The sequence below is a fragment of the Dermacentor albipictus genome, chromosome 1 (assembly GCF_038994185.2).
Source record: "Dermacentor albipictus isolate Rhodes 1998 colony chromosome 1, USDA_Dalb.pri_finalv2, whole genome shotgun sequence".
In the NCBI taxonomy this organism is placed as follows: domain Eukaryota; kingdom Metazoa; phylum Arthropoda; class Arachnida; order Ixodida; family Ixodidae; genus Dermacentor; species Dermacentor albipictus.
The window spans coordinates 12993499-13014852 of NC_091821.1; the positions used below are offsets into that span (position 1 = coordinate 12993499).

The following is a 21354-nucleotide window of genomic DNA, read 5'->3' on the forward strand; positions in this document are numbered from 1 at the left end:
GTGCTCGCTGTCTGCCAGTTCTGAAAGGCTATGCTCTAGTGTTAGATAGGCTGCTGCTGATAAATATTTTCATATGGTAGAGAGCACGGCAATGCTCTGACCGAATTATCCACATTCACATTTTTCATTCCCCCCCCGTGCACTATGCCCGTGCAACCCATACTGTGCTTGTACAGCTATGCAATGAACACATGAAAATTCATGTCCACACATCGAAACTGTCTTGCATATCACTATCAAATTAATCAAACCAGCCACCATGTTAAAATGCCCCCCCTCCATTCAATGACAGCATTACAAGGTCTAATTTCAACTTGAGACTTAGAAGCAAACCATAGACAGATAGTATCAACAAAAGTAATAACAAAGTCACCATTGTAAATAACATAAGAAATTCCATTAATGAACACTAGGCCCTATTACCACAATAACAAGGTCATGCTGATAAGCAAGCATCCATGATTTCGTGTCAGAAGTTTCCAGATAAGTGCATGACACCACTAAACGAAAGAAGCTACTATAGCATTTAAAATCAGCAGACAGAATCACATACACAACAGCGCAGACTTATAGGATTGCATTCTCACAGAAGAGGCTTTGGTGATACCACTGCATATACTGTGTCTCCAACCTTAACCCTGCCATCTTTGATGTGATAGGTGCTGATACCAAACAGAGGTTGATGCGTATACTTTTGAATTCCTTTAGGTGACTTGTCCACTCTGTACCTGCAACATAAAGAGGCAGTCACAGCAAATGCACTCCAGCAAGAACATCACTTGAATATGGAAAGCACAATGTGCTTACTTCCGCAACGTGACCAGGGGCTCCTTGTCAGTCCTGACACCGGTATCTTGATCAACAGTTGTAACAAGGCACCTGTTTTGCAAAGTCATCGTTTGAGACTGGAAAATGAGTATCTAAGCAAAGCAACGAGCTCAAATTGGTCCTGTATTGGTCCTATACCTATACACCAAAAATGCAAAGATATAATGTGGCAAAAATTGCTGAATTTCCCAACTGTTGCAGTGCTATTGTCACCATGCAGTAGCTTCGCCACAAGAGCATGCCAACTATTAAATTCCCTGAACTACATGGTGTAAATACGCGTCCTGTTTTTAGAATGTCAATATGTTTCCATTGCGAAGATGTCCTATAGTTCCTACTGTGTCACACTCTATAAAAAAATTACTACCTCCTTTGGTGTGTATCTCGTCCCCAAACAATAATCGCCATCTGTCTTGCTTGCGTTTTATCTCCTGAAAACCTTGCACTGGCTACTTTCCTGTCAAGGATGCCATGTAACACTCGTAACGTACATGCCGTTCATGACCTGGCACTGCCGGGTGCACAGAATTAAAGAAAGTAAAGGCATGCAAGATAGATGGCGATTAATGTCGGGACAAGATAAGCTCCAAAGGGTGCAAACTTTTCTTGGAGCACAGGTTTAGGCCACGTACACTAACATCTCATTCATTCAAGCATCACAAGGATGCTTAAAAAGTTTAACTTAAACTCATTAGAACTAACAAAAGTTGGAAAAAATGGCTACGTAGTGTGGTAGGAAGGCAGGAGGCATGTGTAAAATCCCCCGTTTGTTTACAAAAGAGATCAGCAATCAATGTCTCCTTATATTTATTTTTGTTCATTTTCTGGTTGGCAGACAGTGTTGTCAGCTTTTGGGGCGCATGAATGTTGAAAAAAATATATTTGTTTTGCTCTTCCAAAGTGGTGTGATTTGCCAAGGTGGCTCAATGGCTATGGCATTGTACTGTTGAGCACCTAGTTGCGGGTTGGATTCCTGGCCGTTGCAGTCACATTTCGATGAGGACAGAATGCGAAAACACTTGTGTACCATGATTTGAGGGCATGTTAAGGAACCCCAGGTGACCAAAATTAATCCAGAGCCCTCCACTACAGCATCCATCATAACCTATTGTGCAGTTTTGTTATGTTAAACTTCGTAATTTTTGTTCTTATCCCTCATACTACCAGTTTCCATTGGCAACTGGCACTGTAAGGGAAAAACCAGCCATGCCAGTAGGAATCTGGCCAGGAGTCAAATTTAACAGCAAGCTCAATGTGTAGCATGCACTGTCTGTAGAGCAAAACGCCCAGGCAGCAGCATAAAATATGTCAAGTGTGCACACTATTACAGCCAAGTGCAATAGCCTGTTCCCTTCTCTAAGGCCATCTCCGCCTGGCACAGATAGCATATTGAACTAAATAAAGTTTTCAAACTCAATGCTACCAGAAAAGAGGCTTAGTGTACACATGAGCTGGAAATGTGATAGCTTTGGACATCAGAAAACTGAAAAACTGAGCCAGCTGGGAGGGTGAATTTTTACGCGTGGGTCAAAACGTGTCCAAGTGCGATATCCGTCTGACGTTCCTTGTAAGGTATCCGAACTTATCAAGTAAATTTAGAAATTGTGCCAGTGACGATGGCACAACAAATGTCCAGGGAACATTCCTGTCAGGACGTCCACTCGGGAGCATTTAATGACGATTCGTCAAACGTCTCTACTTGGCTTTCGATGTACCGATCTTAACCAGACACCCTTCGGACATAGCATGTCATCTAAACTGGTCACACACACTGCACGCAACTCGAATAAGCACCGAATGAAATGCTTGGTGAAGTATTTATCTGTAGCCGCTGTCAAATGTAATTGTGAAGCACATTGGTGAGAGGCCTTATCTCTCTGTCGTAGCCTCATCCTATTCCTGAATAATTAACAGTGGCATCATGTTGTTTGTGGGCTTCTTTCATTTGTTAGTCAAAGAGTGGTTACAAGCAACCGCTCTTTCGCAGTGTAGCGGTGACGTGCTCCAGCAAGGCATTTCCTCCACAACCTACTGGAACTCCAGACCTGCAGAGATCACCGACTTCTACAGGAGTTGCCTGCACCCACTCTCATTCAAACGTTGGCTATTGGTGTCACTTGTATGACCTGTTCGTCTGCTACTCTACAGTTGACTGAGGCGGCATTGTATTTAGAATGGCCACGGTGGCTGTTGTGTTGTGACAAACCACTTGCATAGTTGATAATTTTTGCAAACACAGTGACAGTGATGTCACAAGGCTTTGATCAGTCACTTGGCTCCAAAAGTCGACTGCTCGAATCTGAAAAATTATGTGCATGCAGTCTGCTGCTCTATAAAACAGCGTTTATTAGCCGCTCCTATTGGCTTTTTAATGTAGTGGCGAACCGCACAGATCTTTCACATTAAGTCAAGTTGCTTAGAGAATTTGTAAAGTTACAAAAGTTTCAAAAGTTTAGCTTTTTAGAAGCTTGAAGCAACCGTACTGTTCAACAACAGAATGATTACCACTCATTTTAACTCTTATAAGTTTCCCGAGAATGTGTCGAGAGTTCAAAAAGAAAATTACCCATATGGCTTTACTGCGTACGTATCCTTTGCACTACCGTTATGCTGCCGCTGTACCACGCAGAAAAGCTAGCTTTGCAGTTTGAAAATAATTCCGTAACACAAGGCCTGCAGTGCAGCAAATTTTAAAGCACTGGGATCGCTGTTGCAGGCTTTCAACTCACCTAGATATCAAACAATATCAAAAAGCTATGCTCACCTTTCATTGAAACACACTTGATCAATTTCTTGCACACATCAGATGCAGGAATGATTTGTGAATACTTTTACAACATCCTCTGCCTTTCATTACAGCACACAGCAGTAAATCCTAACGTCATCTCTGACATTAAGCTATCTGTATTCAACTCAAAAAAGCTAGTTTATCCTATAAATCTTTTAAAACAATTTTTTCAGTCCCTTACAAAGTCTAGGAAAGGGAACGTTACGTCGACTAGCATTCAAGCTGCCACCTCTGCTCGTTGTTTACCTTTCTTGTGCCACTCCTCCACCTATAATTTCACTATTCAAATGCAAGACATCCGTAAATTTTGTTTTTATATTTGTTAATTTATTCATTCACCACCGATACAAGGGTGTTGTGCCTGCCGAGATGGAAGCATGAGCATTGGAACAGTTCACAGAAGCAGACGACAGCGAACAGGTTATACCTAGCATCATTCTACCCGTATGTTCTGTCCCTAGCAGCAAAACAGTTGAACTAGACCAGGCATGCTAGGCAAGGGACATCTATGCAGGCCTGGAGTTCAGTAGGTCGTGATTTCCTTTCTTCGTTCCTGACATGAAGGTTTGCTTGAGCGCCATTCACCCAAAACTTGTATACATACTTCGTCTTACCAACTCCATGTAGTGCAGCAAAAGCTACAGCTTGTGCCTGCCAATCAGTAATGAGAGCTGGCTGCATGTTTCAGAGAGAAGAGGAGGGCTCATCCCTTGAGCACCACCAATTCTTCCGTGATGTCTCCATTCAGTCAATGACGCACTGAGGGCGATCAGAGACAAACAATAAAAAAGCCCCTCTTTGGGTTATCTTTTCTGATTGGCTGACACAAACCATAGATTTTGCTACACTGTTTATGCTCAGGAAGGGTCTGAGAAGGAATGCTCTTTTGTCGTGGCATTCCAGCCATAGCTGACATGACATCATGGCCCCATAAGTGGCGGAACTGCGCAGGGATTTCCCACTGGCGACACCAAAGCACATGCCAACCAATTCCAGCTTAGTACCCTCAGTATGGTACGGGATACATATTGCGGTATTTGTGTTCCAGAGTTGACAGAATCCTTAAACACAACTGCCTTAATAAATGCCAAACTACTAGCATACTAGTGGAAGAGCCTGGTGCCATGTGGAGAGAAAAGGGGGCTGGTGCCCATTTCCTGTTATCATGTATCATCCCAAAGAATGTTTCATATGAAAGAAGTGAAAATAGCCTTAGTAGTAATTTCTTTGGATAAAATATTACAGGTTTGAGGAACAGTTAGGTCTATTCAGGTTACTGAAACACAACTTTTGATATGTGGTGCTATATGTATCATCATCAGCACCCTATTTTATGTCCACTGCAGGACCAAGGCCTCTCCCTGCGATCTCCAATTACCTTGTCCTGTGCCAACCGATTCCAACTAGTGCCTGCGAATTTCCTAATTGCATCACCCCACCTAGTTTTCTGCTGTCCTCAACTGCGCTTCCCTTCTCTTGGGGCACCCATTCTGTAATTCTAATGGTTCACTGGTTATCTAACCTGTGCATTACATGGCCTGCCCAGCTCCATTTTTTTCTTCTCTTAATGTCAATTACAATATTGGCTATCCCCGTTTTCTCTCTGATCCACACCACTCTCTTCCTCTCTCTTAACGTTATGCCTAACAATCTTCGATCCATCGCTCTTTGCACGGTCCTTAACTTGTTCTCAAGCTCCTTTGTCAACCTCCATGTTTCTGCCACATATGTTAGCACCGGCAGAATGCATCGATTGTACACATTTATTTTCAATAATAATAATAATAATAATAATAATAATAATAATAATAATAATAATAATAATAATAATAATAATAACACCTTTATTTCCAATAATGATATCAGTACATTCATACAGGCCTGCCAAAGCCTATGAAGGCTGGAGCGGCAGAGCCTGGCAGGCAGCAAAACCATACACAGTACATTATTAGATTATTTACAAGCAGTGAACTCGATTATAGCATACGAAAAAAAGTCATCAAAATATATACAGTGTCTAATAAAATAATTTTCATTGAGAATAATGAAACACAGAAATGCAGCAATGCATGTTATTGATAGTGGTAATGATAGTGGTAAGCTTCCAGTCAGGACCTGGCAATGTCTGCCATATGCACTCCAACCCATTTTTACTCTTCTGTAAATTTCCTTCTTTAATCAAGATCCCCAGTGAGCAATTGACCTAGCTAGGTAAACATACTCCTCTACAGACTCTAGAGGCTGGCTGGCGATGCTGAACTCTTGTTCCCTTGCCAGGCTACTGAGCATTATCTTTGTTTTCTGCATATTAATCTTCAACCCCATTCTTACACTTTCTCTGTTAAGGTCCTCAATCATTTATTGTGACTCATCTGCATTGTTGCTGAACAGAACAATGTCATCGGCAAACCGAAGGTTACTGAAATATTCGACGTCGATCTTTACTCCTAAGCCTTCCCAGTTTAATAGCTTGAATACTTCTTCCAAGCATGCAGTGAATAGCATTGGAGAGATTGCATCTCCTTGCCTGACTCCTTTCTTGATAGGTAACTCTCTATTTTTATTGTGGAGAACCAAAGTAGCTGTGCAATCTCTGTACTCCTTAATTACGTAATCTCTCTATGACTGCTGTTATCTCTGCTGAATAAAATGCCTTTTCATATTCTATGAAAGCCATATAGAGACGTTGATTATTGCATTGATAGCATATGCAGAACAATCTACGAGCCAAAGCAAGGAAAGGCTGTCCCCTCTGCACGTGCGGTGCCCAGCTGACCACCGCGTTCCGACAGTGACTGGTCTGCTGCGTCTGTCCTCTACTGGCCAAGTTCCAACATATAAGCAGGCATCATTGGCGCTATCTCTCACTTTTGGCAGCAGCGGTTGCGGTCGCGAGCAAGTTGCTAATCTACGCCTACTTTTGCCACAGGTTGGTCTTATTTATTTTCCTTTGCTTTCCAGCCGTACTTTTCTGTGTATACTGCTGCCGCTGCTGCCAAATTGCATGCTGTTTACACAATGCTGACCAATGCTGAGTTGGCAAAAGAAATGGACGCTTTACGCACTGAGGTTTCTGTGATACGTGACAGCCTTAACATGTTCAATTAACTTTTCGAGACAGTTAACAAGCAGAATACTGATCTTGCTGTTGAAAACAGGGCTTTGAAAGATGAAAATGGCCACTTGTCACACAGGGTTTCTGAACTGGAACAGTACTCCCAACTAAATAACGTAGAAATAAAAGGTGTCCCTGCACCTAAAGGTGAAAGCTGTCTTGCGGTTGTTCAGTCTATGGGTGATGCTATAGGATGCAAAATCACTCCTGAGGATGTCGATACTGCACATCGTGTACCAGCCAAAACAGAAACAAATATTATTGCACACTTTTGCTCCCATGAAAAAAAACTAAGTTTGTGAAAAAGGCACAGAAGGCTCACTTGACCACTGCGACCCTTGGGTTTCCACAAAAGGATCAGAATCCCTTAGATGTAAACGAACATCTCACGCAAGAAAGAAAGCGGCTGTTCGCACAAGCTCTTGAAGTGAAAAAAGCAAGGGGCTGGAAACACCTCTGGACAGACCACTGCACAATCAAGGCGCGAAAGACAAATGACAGCCGTGTCTACCATATCTATAGTGCGGGTGATCTTACTGTTTTCGCCTAGCTTACTAGTGCTTGCAGCAGCATATTTTAAACCTGTGCAAGAATGTTTTCTTGTCAGGATCTTCAAAAATATTTCAGTGATGAAACTCCCAAGTTATCGCTGATACATATTAATATTCGTAGTCTACAAAAGAACTATGAGAGCCTCATAGCATTTCTTTCTATAATTAATCACAACTTTTCTTTTATCTGTCTATATGAGACATGGTTGTCACTGGACGATAGAAATTTATATGCGCTACCAGAGTACAATGCAGAGTACTGCTATTGCGCTACGCCACACGGCGGCAGATCTGCCATATTTATTAACTCGTCATTGCCAAACAAACGCCGCAATAATCTTTCCTTTTCTAATTTGCTCTGCAAGTCTATATGGTTAGAATTTGATCAGAGTGTTTTTTCAATTGATGGCCGAAGCACAGAGTTAGCGTGTATTTAACGTTCACCATCGTCATACTCTCGAGTTTTGTCTACAGTTTGAAAAGTTGTTGCACACTGTTGCAAACCAAAACAAAAATGTCATTATCTGCGGAGACATCAACATAAACATTATCGACCCAAATATTCCATCATGTTCTGATTATCTTGGGTATTTTCTTAGCTATGGCCTTGCTTCTTTGATTGCTTCTTCAACTAGATGTGACATGCCAGGATCTAATACGTTAATTGATCACATATTAACCAACTTTACTATAGATTATACAGCAGTAGTCACCGAGTACAGCATAACTGACCACTACCCTATATTTTTGAATTTAGGTACTGAAAATTCTAAATCGACTGAAAAGAAAGAGAAAGTACATTTTGATTCTCAAAAATTTATCTCTATGATACAGTCAAATGACTAGACTGCAGTACTCTGTGAATCTTGCGCTGAAGAGGCTTATCAGTTGTTCTTGGCTGAAGTTACACGCTGCATTTATAATTGCACTACTACATCTATCATAACTCGTTTCTTCAGCTCCCCCTCGAAAACTGTGGGTCACGAGCGCACTACTTCGATGTATCTTGAAGAAAAATCGGCTACACAATAGGGTAATTTGTGAGCCATTTAACTGTGAACTTAAATCTCGTTTAAAAAAATATTCTAACACACTTGCAGCCGCACTTAAATGTGCTAAACGAGATTACTTTCAGAACAAGATTTTGAATAATGGCAATATTATGAGGTGCAACTGGTAGGTCATCAACGAATTCTTAAATAATAAATGTCGTGAGCATTTAACAAAAATAAAAACTCAGACACAAACGTACTGCCACCCAGCTGATATCGCAAGTGCCTTCAGTGAGTATTTTAGTAGTACTTGCGATTCTCAAACAGATCCCCCATTACCTACGTTGCCTCGTCATCTTCATTCTTTCTACTTGCGACCTACGAATGCAAAGGAAGTTCTTCATGTTATATCTTTGCTTAGGTCTACTGGACCTGACCTAGACTCTGTTCACCCATCTCGTATCAAGTTGGCTTCTAATGAACTGTCTCCTATCATAACAGATATTGTTAACAAAATGTTTAAAGCAGGCATATTTCCCAGTTATCTGTAAGTTAGTAAAATAACACCTGTTTACAAAAAAGGCAATTGTGAACTTCTGAATAACTAAAGGCCTATTTGTATTCATTCATTTTTCAGTAAAATAATTGAACGACTAGTTCATACACGTTTATCATCCTACCTAGCAAAATTTAATCTACTATCACCTAAACAGTATGGCTTTTGGCAGGGTTGCTCAACTGAGCTTGAGCTTCTAACCTTCACCAATAAAGTCAAGGAGGCAATCGACAAAGGCTTGCTGGGTGGAAGTGTATTTAAAGATTTAACAAAAGCTTTTGACAGCATTAATCACAAAATCCTAATACATAAACTTGAATCTTACGGCATAACTGGCGCCACTTCAGCTTATTTCTAGCTACCTAACCAATCGCACTCAGGTTGTTCAGATTGACGGCAAACTCTCATCTGCTAAAAACATATATAAAGGCATTCCTCAGGGCTCGATCCTTGGCCCGCTGCTGTTTCTACAATTTATTAACGACCTACCTAATGTTATGACCACTACTGACTGTACATTATATGCAGATGACACGACTATTTTTACTTGCGCTAATAATGTCAACGAGCTACAGCAAAATGTCAACGTTGATCTGCATAACATAACTTCCTGGTGTCGAAAGACAGAACATGTTGCACATCAATCCGCTAAAAATGGTTTTTATGGTTTTTCATTCCTCCCCGACACTAATTTTGAAATCTACATCTGCGTGTCTTGAAAACAACTTAATACCAATATCTGATAGCACAAAGTTTCTTGGCATAGTTTTAGACAGGCATCTGAAATTCAATCTTCATGCGCACTCACTTGTCCGTAAGATTTCTTCTGGAATACGCACCATAATCAAAACTCGCTCACATTTTCAGCCGCACATTATCCATTCCCTTTATCATGCACACATTCACAGTTATTAATCTTACACTGTATCAGCCTGGGGAAACGCATACCTCGCTCACCTCAGCCAACTTCAATGCCTGCAAAATCAGGCGCTTCGTCTCATGACTTTCAGCCATTTTCTATCCAATGCAACGCCACTTTATTGCAGTTTAAACATTCATCCTCTTCATCAGCTCTTTCAGTTAAAGTTAACAATAGTGATCTATAAGTTATTTTGTAATGTTGCACATATAGATGGCTTTGTTAGTGAAACTTTTGCAAATACTAACACTACTAGGTTCTCTGAACTCGAAAATCGTCTTTTACCTAAAGTGCGCACAAACTATGGTAAGTTCACTACCATATTTGCAGGAATAAAACTGTAGAATTCTGTTCCACATACCATTAAATCATCCCCCACAGAGCATATACTTAAGAATGAAGTTAAGAAATATTTTATGCAGCAACTCTCCTCATCCTAACAACAGACTTTTGTGATTGTAATCATCATTGACTTGGCTATTACACTACATGTTACATTACTCCTATTTTTATAGTATTGTAAATTTGCATTGCTTGTTCACTACAGAAGTTCTCTTTGCAATTTTTTTCTTACAAAACAGCTTTATATTTTCTTGTTTTTTCGCACTGTTCCTTATTTTATCAAATTGTCTGTAAAGTCACCGTAACCAAAGCTTGATCTGTATCTCTTATCTTTTTTTTTAATTTTGTTCATGTATGGGAGTCCCCCTGACAGTTTCTAACTTTGGGGCTCCCTGTGTAGTGCTAATTTTGTATACAATTCTTTGTAAACTGACATCGTTGATAAATAAAACTTGAACTTGTACTCTGCAGATTTCTCGATTACCTGACTGATGACATATATGTGATTCATTATAGAGTATCCCTTCCTGAAGCCAGCCTCTTCTCTTGGTTGATGGAAGTGTTGCCTTTATTCTATGGGAAATTAGCTTGGTAAGTATTTTATACAATACTGAAAGTAAGCTAATGGGCCTATAGTTTTCCACTTCTTCAACGTCTACCTTTTTGTGGATTAGTATAATGTTGGCATTCTTCCAGTTCTCTGGAACCCTTGAAGTCATGAGACATTTTGTATAAAAGACCGCAAGCTTTTCAAGCGTATCTCCTCCATCTTTGATTAAATCGACTGTTATTCCATCTTCTCCTGCCGCTTTTCCCCAGTTCATGTCTTGCAAGGCCCTTCTAACCACATCGCTAGCTATAGAAGGAGCCTCTGTATCCTGTTCATTAATACTTCAAATAGAGGTAGCGTTGCTGCTCTCTGCTGCTTTTGCTATATCTTCGAAATGGCTGATGATATTACCCTGCTTATCTTTCAGTGCATGCATCTTGGCTTGTCCTATGCCAAGTTTTCTTCTCGCTGATTTCATGCTCCATCCATTATTTTACTGCTTCCTGTCTTTCTCACGTTATAGTTTTGAATATTTCTTACTTTTTCCTTGTTGATCAGTTTTGACAATTCCGCGAATTCTATCTGATCTCTTGAGTTGGACACTTTCATTATTTGTCATTTCTTTATTAGGTCCTTCATTAATTGGGAGAGCTAACCTACTGGATGCCTTGGTGCCCTACCTCCCTTGCTGCTTCTGAGGCCAGCCTAGTTACGGTTTCATTCATTACCTCTATGTCATTTTCGTCTCTCTGTTCTATATGTATATATATTGTAACGGTAATGAAGAATGCTGTAAGTGAAAGAAGAGGGCAAGCAGAAGGATAGAGTAGCAGTTGGCCAGGGGAATAGTTGGTTTTTGGAACGACAGAGGTTTGGGTGTGTCGCGTACCGCTTAGATCCCCTTCAAGGCACTGGATTCCCATTACATTTTGGCGGCAGCAGTCATGTTAACCCACAGCAAGACGTCCCCCAGTACGATGCCTTCGCTCGCATTGGTGCCGCAATCTATGCTGACACTGTCATTGGAATGGACCATGCACTTTTAGCGAGTGACGCTGCTGTATCGTGCATAGTATTCAATACAACATCAATGAAGACATTACTTAGTCTGTCAGCATTTATTCTATCCTCTTTTTCTCTCTTTCAGGCAGCTCCTAGCACACGCCTTCTAACGGTGCTGCAGTTGGCAGCGACGCCTTGTATAACATATCCCCCCTTACAAAAAAAAACGGTAGTCCATTACTGCCTAACGTAGTCGTGCAGCTTCTTCAGTGTCTTCTTGACACAGGTGCTTCTCCTCATGTGTGCCTCACATCCTGGCAAATTAAATCAAGCTGGTTGTGTGCAGTCTGCAGCAGGTGGTTCAGGGTTCAGGGGTGCATTTTCATAGTTATCTGCACTTGATGGGCCAGGTTGTGATGGATGATTTACAGCTGCAATAGCTGAATAATCGGATGCCAGTGACCAGTTCATGAGAGCAGAGGAACCGAATTTCATTTTGCTGGCAGCTTCACGGTGAACAGCCACTAATCTGGAAGCATTCCACACACACCCATCTTCCAAGAGGTAAGAGGCAGTTCCACGCTTTTCAATAAATTTGTTGGGCACAGAAAACTGTGGAGATAGCTCCCCATCTGGTTCGAGGTTGGCGTCCATGAAGAAGAAAAGCGGGCACAACACCAGTAGTCGCATGAGGTGTACAGCGATATGTTTGCAGGTAATCAAGCATCGAAGGGCCAATTGCATATATGACTTTAATACCCTGTTAGATCTTTCAACCAAACCATTAGCTTCCGGGTAATATGCAGAAGAGTTGTAATGCACGATTCCGTGGTCTGTGAGAAATTCTCCAAAATTCGGTGAAGAAAATTCTGGTCGATGATCGGATACGATACTACGTGGACATCCTTCTCTCGTAAAAAGTTCAAGTAGGAATTTTCTCACTGTAGACGTGGTCGCATCCCATACGAAAGCCACTACTGGCCACTTGCTGTAATAGTCAATAATTGTAATGGCAAAACAGCAGTCGGCTGAAGCTTGCATGAAAGGTCCCACAATGTCGATACCGACTTTTTCCCGGGCTTTCTCGGGAAGAGTGACGGTTTGCATTGGAGCTGCAGATGTACATGCTGATTTGTCACGTGACTGGCAGGTTAGAAATGTGCACAAAGTTCTTCAATGCAATTATCCATGTATGGCCACCAATACGACTCTTTGAGACAGGCTTTGGTACAACTAATTCCTGGGTGTGGCTCATGAGCCAGACCCATAAGACGGCGTGTCAAAGTTGTCGGCACAACAATCCTGTCACCCCAACACAGAATGTTTCTAACAATAGAGAGTTCAGATCGCATGTGAAAGTAAGGTAGCAGGTCTTTTGACAAGGATTTCTTGTCAGGCCAAGAAGTAGTGGTAAACTGCTTAACTTGAGAGATAGCCTGATCAGCGGCACTTGCTTCTTGAAGCTCTTGCATGGCAACTACTGGGGAGAAGAGACATATAAATTCTTCTTCGGTAGTATCGCGGATGAAACTCTGTATGGGCAGCCAGGAGAGTGCATCAGCCACGACATTTTCACTACCCTTCCTGTATTCCATGATGTAGTTGTAGCACAGAATTACACCATATGCAACAGGACCACTACAGCCTGCAAGAGCTCACTGCTCATGTCGAATGCCTGTCTTGGAAGGCCCTGGCTGGTTGTCCGAACTCCACCACCGACTTCATTGCTACCAAAGCCTTCATCGACGCCATCACTGACTTCTACATTTAACGGTTCGTCCGCCTCACTCACACGTCTACAGTTCACACTACCTTAGCTCTTGCCTTGGAGGTTCACATAGTGAAACACTCTACTGCAGTACCCCACCCTACTCTTTTCTAAGTCAACAAGCATCAGCAGGCTAAGCCAGTCGCTCCAATGCATACCATCAGCGCTCTCCAACTGCGTTGCTATCAATGCAACAAGATCAGCCATGGCAGCTGAGACCGTGTGCGTCGTACCCTTTCATCAGAAAACTTCAACGCGGGCCACTCAGGCCAGGACCCCACATAATTTATCAGGTCCCTCTCCTGTCACTGGGCCCATTTACAGGTATGCCCATGTTGCAAGTCCAACTAGGTGCGCCACCAGAAAACATTGAAGCCCTAGTGGATACCGGTGCAGCTTTGAATTTCATCACACCAAATTTGCTCCCCATTCAGTGCCATCTGAAAATGGCTGTGGTCGCACCAGCCATCCTCCTCCTAGCTGATGGAACTAGTCTACCATCCCTTGGAGAAATCTCGATGACTGTGACTGCTTTCGGAAAAAGTGTGTCCTATTCATTGTGGTGCACAGCCTCTGCACATCCTTAATTTTGGGCTGCAACTGATGCACAACACAGGGCGTACGCATGGACTTTACCCATGCCACGTACATAATAGGATCGCTCCCTCACGATCTGGCACCAGGCCTGGCAGCCAACGCAGACGCATATCAAGTGCTGTCCTCGTGTGTGCGCTCTATCTTTAAGCTGGCCAGCCATGCGGCCGCAGGAGCTCGCTCCTTTCTGAGAAATAGCACTTCATCACTGCATAAGCATTCATCTTACTTTCGTACGAGAGTATGTGCCTTCTCAACATGGATATGTGTGCTAATGATTGTGCTTCTACTGAAGGCCCACAAAAACGAACTTGTTTGCCCACCACCACCGCTTTCTTTTCCTGTGCTGGCAACATCTACGGTAACTATAACCTTGTCTTCTGCTGCATGGGTACCTGTTTGTTGCAACATGGACACATGCTTAGATGCGGATGTCTTTGTTGACTGCCCTATCTGCTTGCGACTAGGCAATGAATTTGCCGTCCTACACTCTTTACTGCGCTCCTCTTCTGCATTTGCTGTCCTGGTGTTCAATCTACCAGACAGGCCACTGTGTCTACACTCTGAAACTGTGTTGGTGTCTGAGACAGCCATTCAGCCCTGCTTCGTCCTCGCAACAGTGCAACACTTGTAGCGAAGAAGACAGGTGCATTGTGAACACCTCGCTCGAGGATAGAGTTCGCGCACTTGGTTCCTGATGCTCGACCAACAGACCTGCCTGTTTATCCTTCTGGCTCTGCAATTAAACCGCGTTACACACAGTAGTTTTTTAGAGAGTGGTGATGACTCCGTTGACTGGAATGTTTTCCATTTTGGCCCAAACCTAACATCATCTGAGTAGTCCGATATCCAAGCATTACTGGTGAAATTTCGAAAGTGACTGGCATTATCACCGAGCGAACTTGGCTGTACTACTCTTGTTCATAACAAAATCAACACTGACTCCCATGCAGTCGTTTGGCACAACCCTTGTTGTGTTTCTGCTTCTGAACGCACTGAAATTACAACTCAAGTGGAAAATATGCTACAGCGCAGCATCATATCTCGCTCGTTCAGCCCTTGGTTGCCCCTGGTAGTTCTCATGAGAAAGAAGGATGGCACTAGGCGATTTTGTGTAGGCTATTGCCACCTAGACAGTATTACCAAGTTGGATGTATACCCCCTTCCCCACCTCGATAATGCCTTAGATAGGCTTCAAGGGGCCAGATTTTTCACTACACTCGACCTTTCTTTGGCTACTGGCAGGTGGGGCTTGACGAGAATGACGTGGAGAAAACTGCTTTTATCACCGCCTTCCTTTGGGCTTTCTAATGCACCTGCAACGTTCCAACGACTAATGGACCGGGTCGTTGAACACTTGAAGTGGGAAATGGCGTTGGTTTATCTGGATGACATCATTGTTTACACTCCCATGTTTTCCGAACACCAAAGGCATTTAGAGCTTGTCTTGCGCACTCTCAATGATGATGATGACGATGATGATGATGGGCTCCGCATAAAGCCTTCAAAGTGTTTCTTCGGCTATTAAGAAGTTACCTACTTGGGTCATGTTGTGAGTGCCGACGGGAGCAGCCCTGACCATTCGAAGCTACAAGCTTTAGCAAGCATTCCGGCTCCTACAACAGCCAAACAAGTTAAAAGCTTTTTTTGGGCTTCGCTTCCTACTTCCCCCATTTCGTCCCTGGCTTTGCCATTCACACTGCACTCCTCTATGAACTTCTGAAAAAAAAATCGGGAGTGGCATTGGGGCCTCGATCAGGGATCAGCCTTTCAGGACATTAATTAAGGCGGCCCTGACGACTCCACTGACACTCGCACACTATCAAGAGAACGCCCCTAGCATCGTATACACTGACGCCAGTGATCTTGGCCTTGGGACGATTCTTCTACAATATGACTCCAAAGGGAACAAGAAGCCTGTTGCCTATGCCAGTCACTGCCTCAGCGAATCAGAGAGTCAGTACCATGCTTCAGAACTTGAGTGCCTTGTAGCAGTCTGGGCCATTGAGAAGTTTCGGCCTTACGTCTACGGCAAGCATTTTAGTAGTAACTAACAATTTACAATAGCATTTAGCAACAATAGCAACAATAGCATTTTTTTTAGTAACTAACAATGTTGCACTGCACTGGCTCTAAACAAAAAAAGATCTAAAAGCCAAACTTGCCCAATGGGCCCTCAAACTTCAAGACTACAGCTTAATGGTCGTTCATTGTAGTGGTTCTTGTCACCAAGACAGCGACTAGCTTTCACGCAACCCTGTCGTTACCAACTACTCTGCGCCGGCATTTGTAGTACTTGATCTCCAAGCTGCACAATCAAAGGATACCACAATCTGTAGCACGGTCCGGTGCCTCTCTGGTGATACCAGTACACCTAGGTGCCACCTCAAGAGACTTTCATCAGCTTATACAGTCCGAGGTGGCATCCTTTATCATCAACGTACAGGAAGTGAATCGTAACTACATGTGGTGCCTGCTGACCACCTGGGTCAGCAGAAGACTCTGGCTCGCATTAAAGAAAGGTTTTGGCGGTCTGGCGTGCGCGCTGATGTCTACCTGTACGTGTCATCCCACACCATTTGTCAAGCTTGTGAGGTCGTTACAAACCCATAACCTCTGCCCTTACAACAAATTGCCCCTCCTAACGAACTGTTTGATATCGTGGACATTGATCGCATGGGCCCGTTTCCTTACAGCAAGCATGACAACAAGTTTCTCATTGTGGCCCCAGACTACCTGACTAAGTGGGTAGAAGTTCTCTTTATTAACGAGTGCCTCGTATTCTGGCATAACATGCCGAAGTTACTGATTTTCGACTGTGGGAATGCATTTATGTTGCGTGCCTTCAAAGCTTTCTTGTCTAGACATGAAATACAACATGCTGCAGCATACCCTCAACATCTACAAACAAATGGACAAGTCGAGCACACAAACTGCACCATAAAAGACATCATTTCTTTCTACATCTGTCCCACACACGACGACGTCGCTGCTGCAGTTTTTGCTCTAAACATGTCTTGACAGGAAGTCACTCACGCCACGCCATTTCAGCTGTTCTACAGGAGGACACCAAGGTTACCGCAAGAACACATTCTTGACTTCGACACGTCTCCGCAAGAGCACCCCACAAAAGTAGACTCCGTGAGACCCTGCGCCAGGCTCGCCTCCGAGCTCGGCTAGCAGTTCTGCACCACCAAGCGCAGTTCAATACGTCTTCACAGCAAAGTCCTGCTCATTCTTTCCAACCAGGCGATTTAGTCATGGTTTGACGGGCGCTGCGTTTACCTCAGTGCTGTGAAAAATTCTTACAATGTTTTCTGGCCTTTTTTATGTTGTGGAAGCTCTGGGTCCTGTGATGTTTCGTTTAGACACGATTCCTGAACTTGATGATAGCCATTGTAAACACACTTTTCCTACTCATGCCAGTCAGATGAAGCTTTACGTCCCTCGTGAAACCTGTACTGAACTCCTGTCTTACTCCTGTGTGAACTCGAGGGGAGAGGGTGTGGTGAGTGTAATGGTAACGAAGAATGCCGCAAGTTAAAGAAGAGGAAGAGAAGGGCAAGCAGAAGGATAGAGCAGCAGTAGGTCAGGGGAAGATTTGGTTTTTGTAAGGGCCGTGATTTGGGTGTGTTGTGTACTGCTTGGAACTGTGTTCAAGGCACCAGACTCCCATTACAATATATATATATATGAGCCCAGAAATCTACAGAAATGAATTTATTACCTTGTGGTGCGATGTGATAAGGCCATTTCTGCATCACCAATCCTCATGCGGCCCCAATGGTCCTACACATATCAGACACAGCTTCAGCACATTTGCGTCAACAAATATTCAAGTTGAATCTACTTACCTCTGCATAGGCTTCACACTTATCAATAAAGAGGGCAGGTCGAAAATTTTTCCGTCCAATGTTGCTGCCTGCAGGAAGCTTCGACCATAAGTCATCAAGTGAACCTTTGGACAGCACATGAAATGCTGATTCATCATGGCAGACCAACTGAAACCAAATTGTGAATGTTAGATGCAGAGTGGCCTTTAATATGTGCTATGCAGATTTGACTTTAACTTCTTTGTAAGAGAGAAAGCTATAAGTGAGCCATGTAAACCAGACAATGTCTATATGGCTTCTTTGTGCATGCGTCTAAAGCAGTGAGAGAAAATACTTAAAGGGACTGACAATTGGCCAGAATGCGTTATGACCATGATTTATAGTGATAGGATCCAGCATGCCGTTCACGATTTAAGTAGGAATTATAAATTTAAATTGGCAAAGAAAGTCTTAAAAACCAGTAAGTGGTGAGGCCTGATGGTGAACGTAACTCGGCTGTCATTAAGTACATAACTATTGTTTAAAATTGCAGTTTCTATATATAGGCACTTCCACTTTATTCTATGCTTTGGAAATCAAAAGCGCACGCATGACTACAGCAAATCATTGAACTGCATATCATATGTAAAAAGCGTCGTTCCATTTTCGATTCAACTGCAGTGGTTTCGTTCCTACTGGTTAAATACCAAAGCAGTTGGACAGGAAGCCACGAAAACACATAGCTATTGCAGAAATACTTTATAACATGAATCACAGGTACATCAACTTGATAAACAAAATAATACTTTTTCACAGTTACAGCCACACTTGTCGCCTGTCTCCCACTAATGCCAGTGTATAATCGCTATTGCGCTCACCAATCACCGTTTTCACCATGTTTCCAATGAACGAGCACATCCTCACTGCAGATGGAAAAATTCAGATAAAAAATGTTCCACAGCGTTTTCTGTGCAAACACTCCATGATTAGACACTCTGACTGGTAAGGTTTCCATTCCATTAAAAAGATTAGGTACCATGAAAATTGGTTGTCAGTCCCTTTAAAGCGAAGTCTAGAGTTCATACTTATTCCTGTGACAATTGCTCTCTGGAGCTGAGTACAGTCCTAAGGACCTTAGAGAGCACATCTACACGATAATAAGCTCTAAAATATTTTTCAACAAAGTACCCACATAATAACAAGACTCATGAGAAAGATCCCTCCATACAGTGTCTCAGTAACTCCATACAGTGTGATGAAAGATACTCGTCATTTCAGTGAATCAGGACTGTGGACTACAGTGATGTCTTGTCCATTGTCAATGGCCAATTCTCTCATATAAAAATGCTAGCTGAAAGAAAAAATCGTGGCTTGATAAGTGGCACACAATGGGTGAACCCTTCATCTTTAATGCGAAGCATTGTTAGGATTGATTTCCAGGCTTTCTTCATAGAACATGTTCCTATGGATGGGCAGCGCAACCCAGACGAAAGACGAGAGGAAGTGCACCCATAGGAACATGTTCAATCACCAACTCGCCCAGCTTGCCGTGTTAATTTCTTCGTAGGTCTAGCCGGGTAGCCTCAATTGCAGCCTCAATAATAATAAAGAAACTATGTAACCGATGATTGGCTTTGAACTAGGGTCGCATGCAGCAGCCCAATTAATGTTCTACACATAAGGCCACAGACACAAACATAGCTAAACAGAATAACAACCGTGCCTTACCAGTTCTTCTCTTGTGCAAGCTTGTGCTCTTAGATGCTTGGTGCATGTGTCACATCACATAGCAACAAATATAAAAGTGAGAGTATGCCAGTTTCTCTCATCCCTCTCCAGTGGTAATTGGTGCTTTGAGACGTTTTATGCCACATTGCACAGCTTTCAGGATCGGCACAGTCTGGCCCACGCGCAACACCCTGCAGATGTTGCATCTACTTCAGTGGCATCTTATGCATGTGTTTCCTCGTTCTCTCTATGGTGGCAAACCGTGTTTTGTACTCTCAAGTGGTGTTAAGCATTCCCGAAATTACAGCATCACCACTCCTGCGAAACCAGTTGCAGGCTGATGTTTGCAAACAAAATCAAGAATTCTCGCTTATACACAGCAGATAGTGCATTTAATTATCTGCTGCATACATGTGTCAGGAGTTTCCTCATTCTCGTTGTGCTAATGTATTGAGGTGGAGTCACGTGACCTACTACACATGGCATTGGTGAGATTCACGTCACAGTCATGCTATATAAGACCGGGTACTAGAGAGTATGCATCAGTCTGCTTCTGATGGTCTCTTTGCAAGTCCATATAGCGGAAGTGAGCAAACCAAAAGGTTAAGACATTTTATCACATAATTTGTGCGGCACATATTCACATTAACACAAATTCCCGCAATGCGTGGGATCTGCATAATTTTTCTTCCTTGAAAAAGGCACCTGAACGTAATTCTTGGTTGGCAGACAAGACCAGCAGCTTTTGCTGCACTGAAGATTTGGTGAGATGGAATAACAAGATTTCAAATGTTTCTACCCATTTTTAAGAGGGTTGCTGAATTCTTACAAAACCTGCGGGAGACAAAGAAAGGGACCCTAATGGGCAAAGAACCTCAAATCAGTATTGAAAGTGTTAATTTATGCATAAACAATAGAATGCCTCACCGTTTTAAGGACAAACAGCAGCGCTAAATTTATAGTCTTACATCTTGTCAGAATTGAGCTAATGCATATCCTTTGCACCAACTATTATTTTTTTCCCTTTCTTTCCTTTGTTAATAACTCCTTAACAGTCGTAGATGAATGTGAAAGCTTTTTCTTTATATATTAAGATATGTTATATTTGGTCAACCTTTTTATTTTCTCTCTCCAACTTTTGGCAAGACAAATTTGCACTTACTGCTTATTTTTTCCAATTGAAATTTTAACTCTTAGCCAGACAGCTCTTGATACAACTCAGTTTTTTTTAACCTTTCTTTTTTTTAGCAAAGCCGTCTTTGCCTACCCTCCAGGGTTTGGCAGGGCTGCTGCTTTGTCTGCTATTGAGTGCTTTGTCTGCTATTGACTGAAAGCAAGCCGCATCATATTCTTGTAGTATCATCACAACAAAAGGAAGAACGTGCATATAAAACGAATGTGTCGTACCGAGACTGGGCAGTTCCTTCCTCGGTCAAGTGTTTCTTGGTCAAGAATTACTCTCACAAGACGAATATCATCTTTCTGGAGGTACTCCCCCAACCACTTTGATGCTTCTTCAGACACTTCCACAGCATTGTAGCTGAATTGCCGCATTCTGTGCAGAGAACATTACAGAGCCATGGCCTTTGCAAGGTGACAACAGTCAGCAACTTCAATTTAATAGAAAGTACAAAATACAAAGGTGTATAAATTTTTTTTACTTCTACAAAGCATCATTCTGAGAAAAGGTTCATGAGAAATATGCTGCCTAGATTTATTTCGTGTGTGTGTGTTCTATGGTATTATCATCTTCATAACCTCTCTTTCCTATTCATTGCCCTTCCCCATACTTGAAGAAGCAGGCCGGAG

The 21354-nt window shown here is 42.5% G+C and overlaps 1 protein-coding gene across 5 annotated transcripts in view; it reads right to left on the bottom strand.

Moving 5' to 3' along the window:
- Positions 1–522: 522 nt before the first annotated feature.
- Positions 523–21354, bottom strand: part of LOC135918190 (mitochondrial amidoxime-reducing component 1-like) — a 43486-nt gene continuing 22654 nt past the window's right edge. For all 5 annotated transcript variants that reach the window (XM_065451865.1, XM_070539168.1, XM_065451864.1 and 2 more), the window contains 5 exons: positions 20953–21100; positions 17860–18006; positions 17733–17794; positions 808–879; positions 523–728 (listed from right to left, as the gene is read on the bottom strand). In XM_065451865.1, coding sequence (XP_065307937.1) covers positions 584–728; positions 808–879; positions 17733–17794; positions 17860–18006; positions 20953–21100 — 574 coding nt within the window. In that variant the 3' untranslated portion in view covers positions 523–583. The remainder of the gene's footprint in view (positions 729–807; positions 880–17732; positions 17795–17859; positions 18007–20952; positions 21101–21354) is intronic.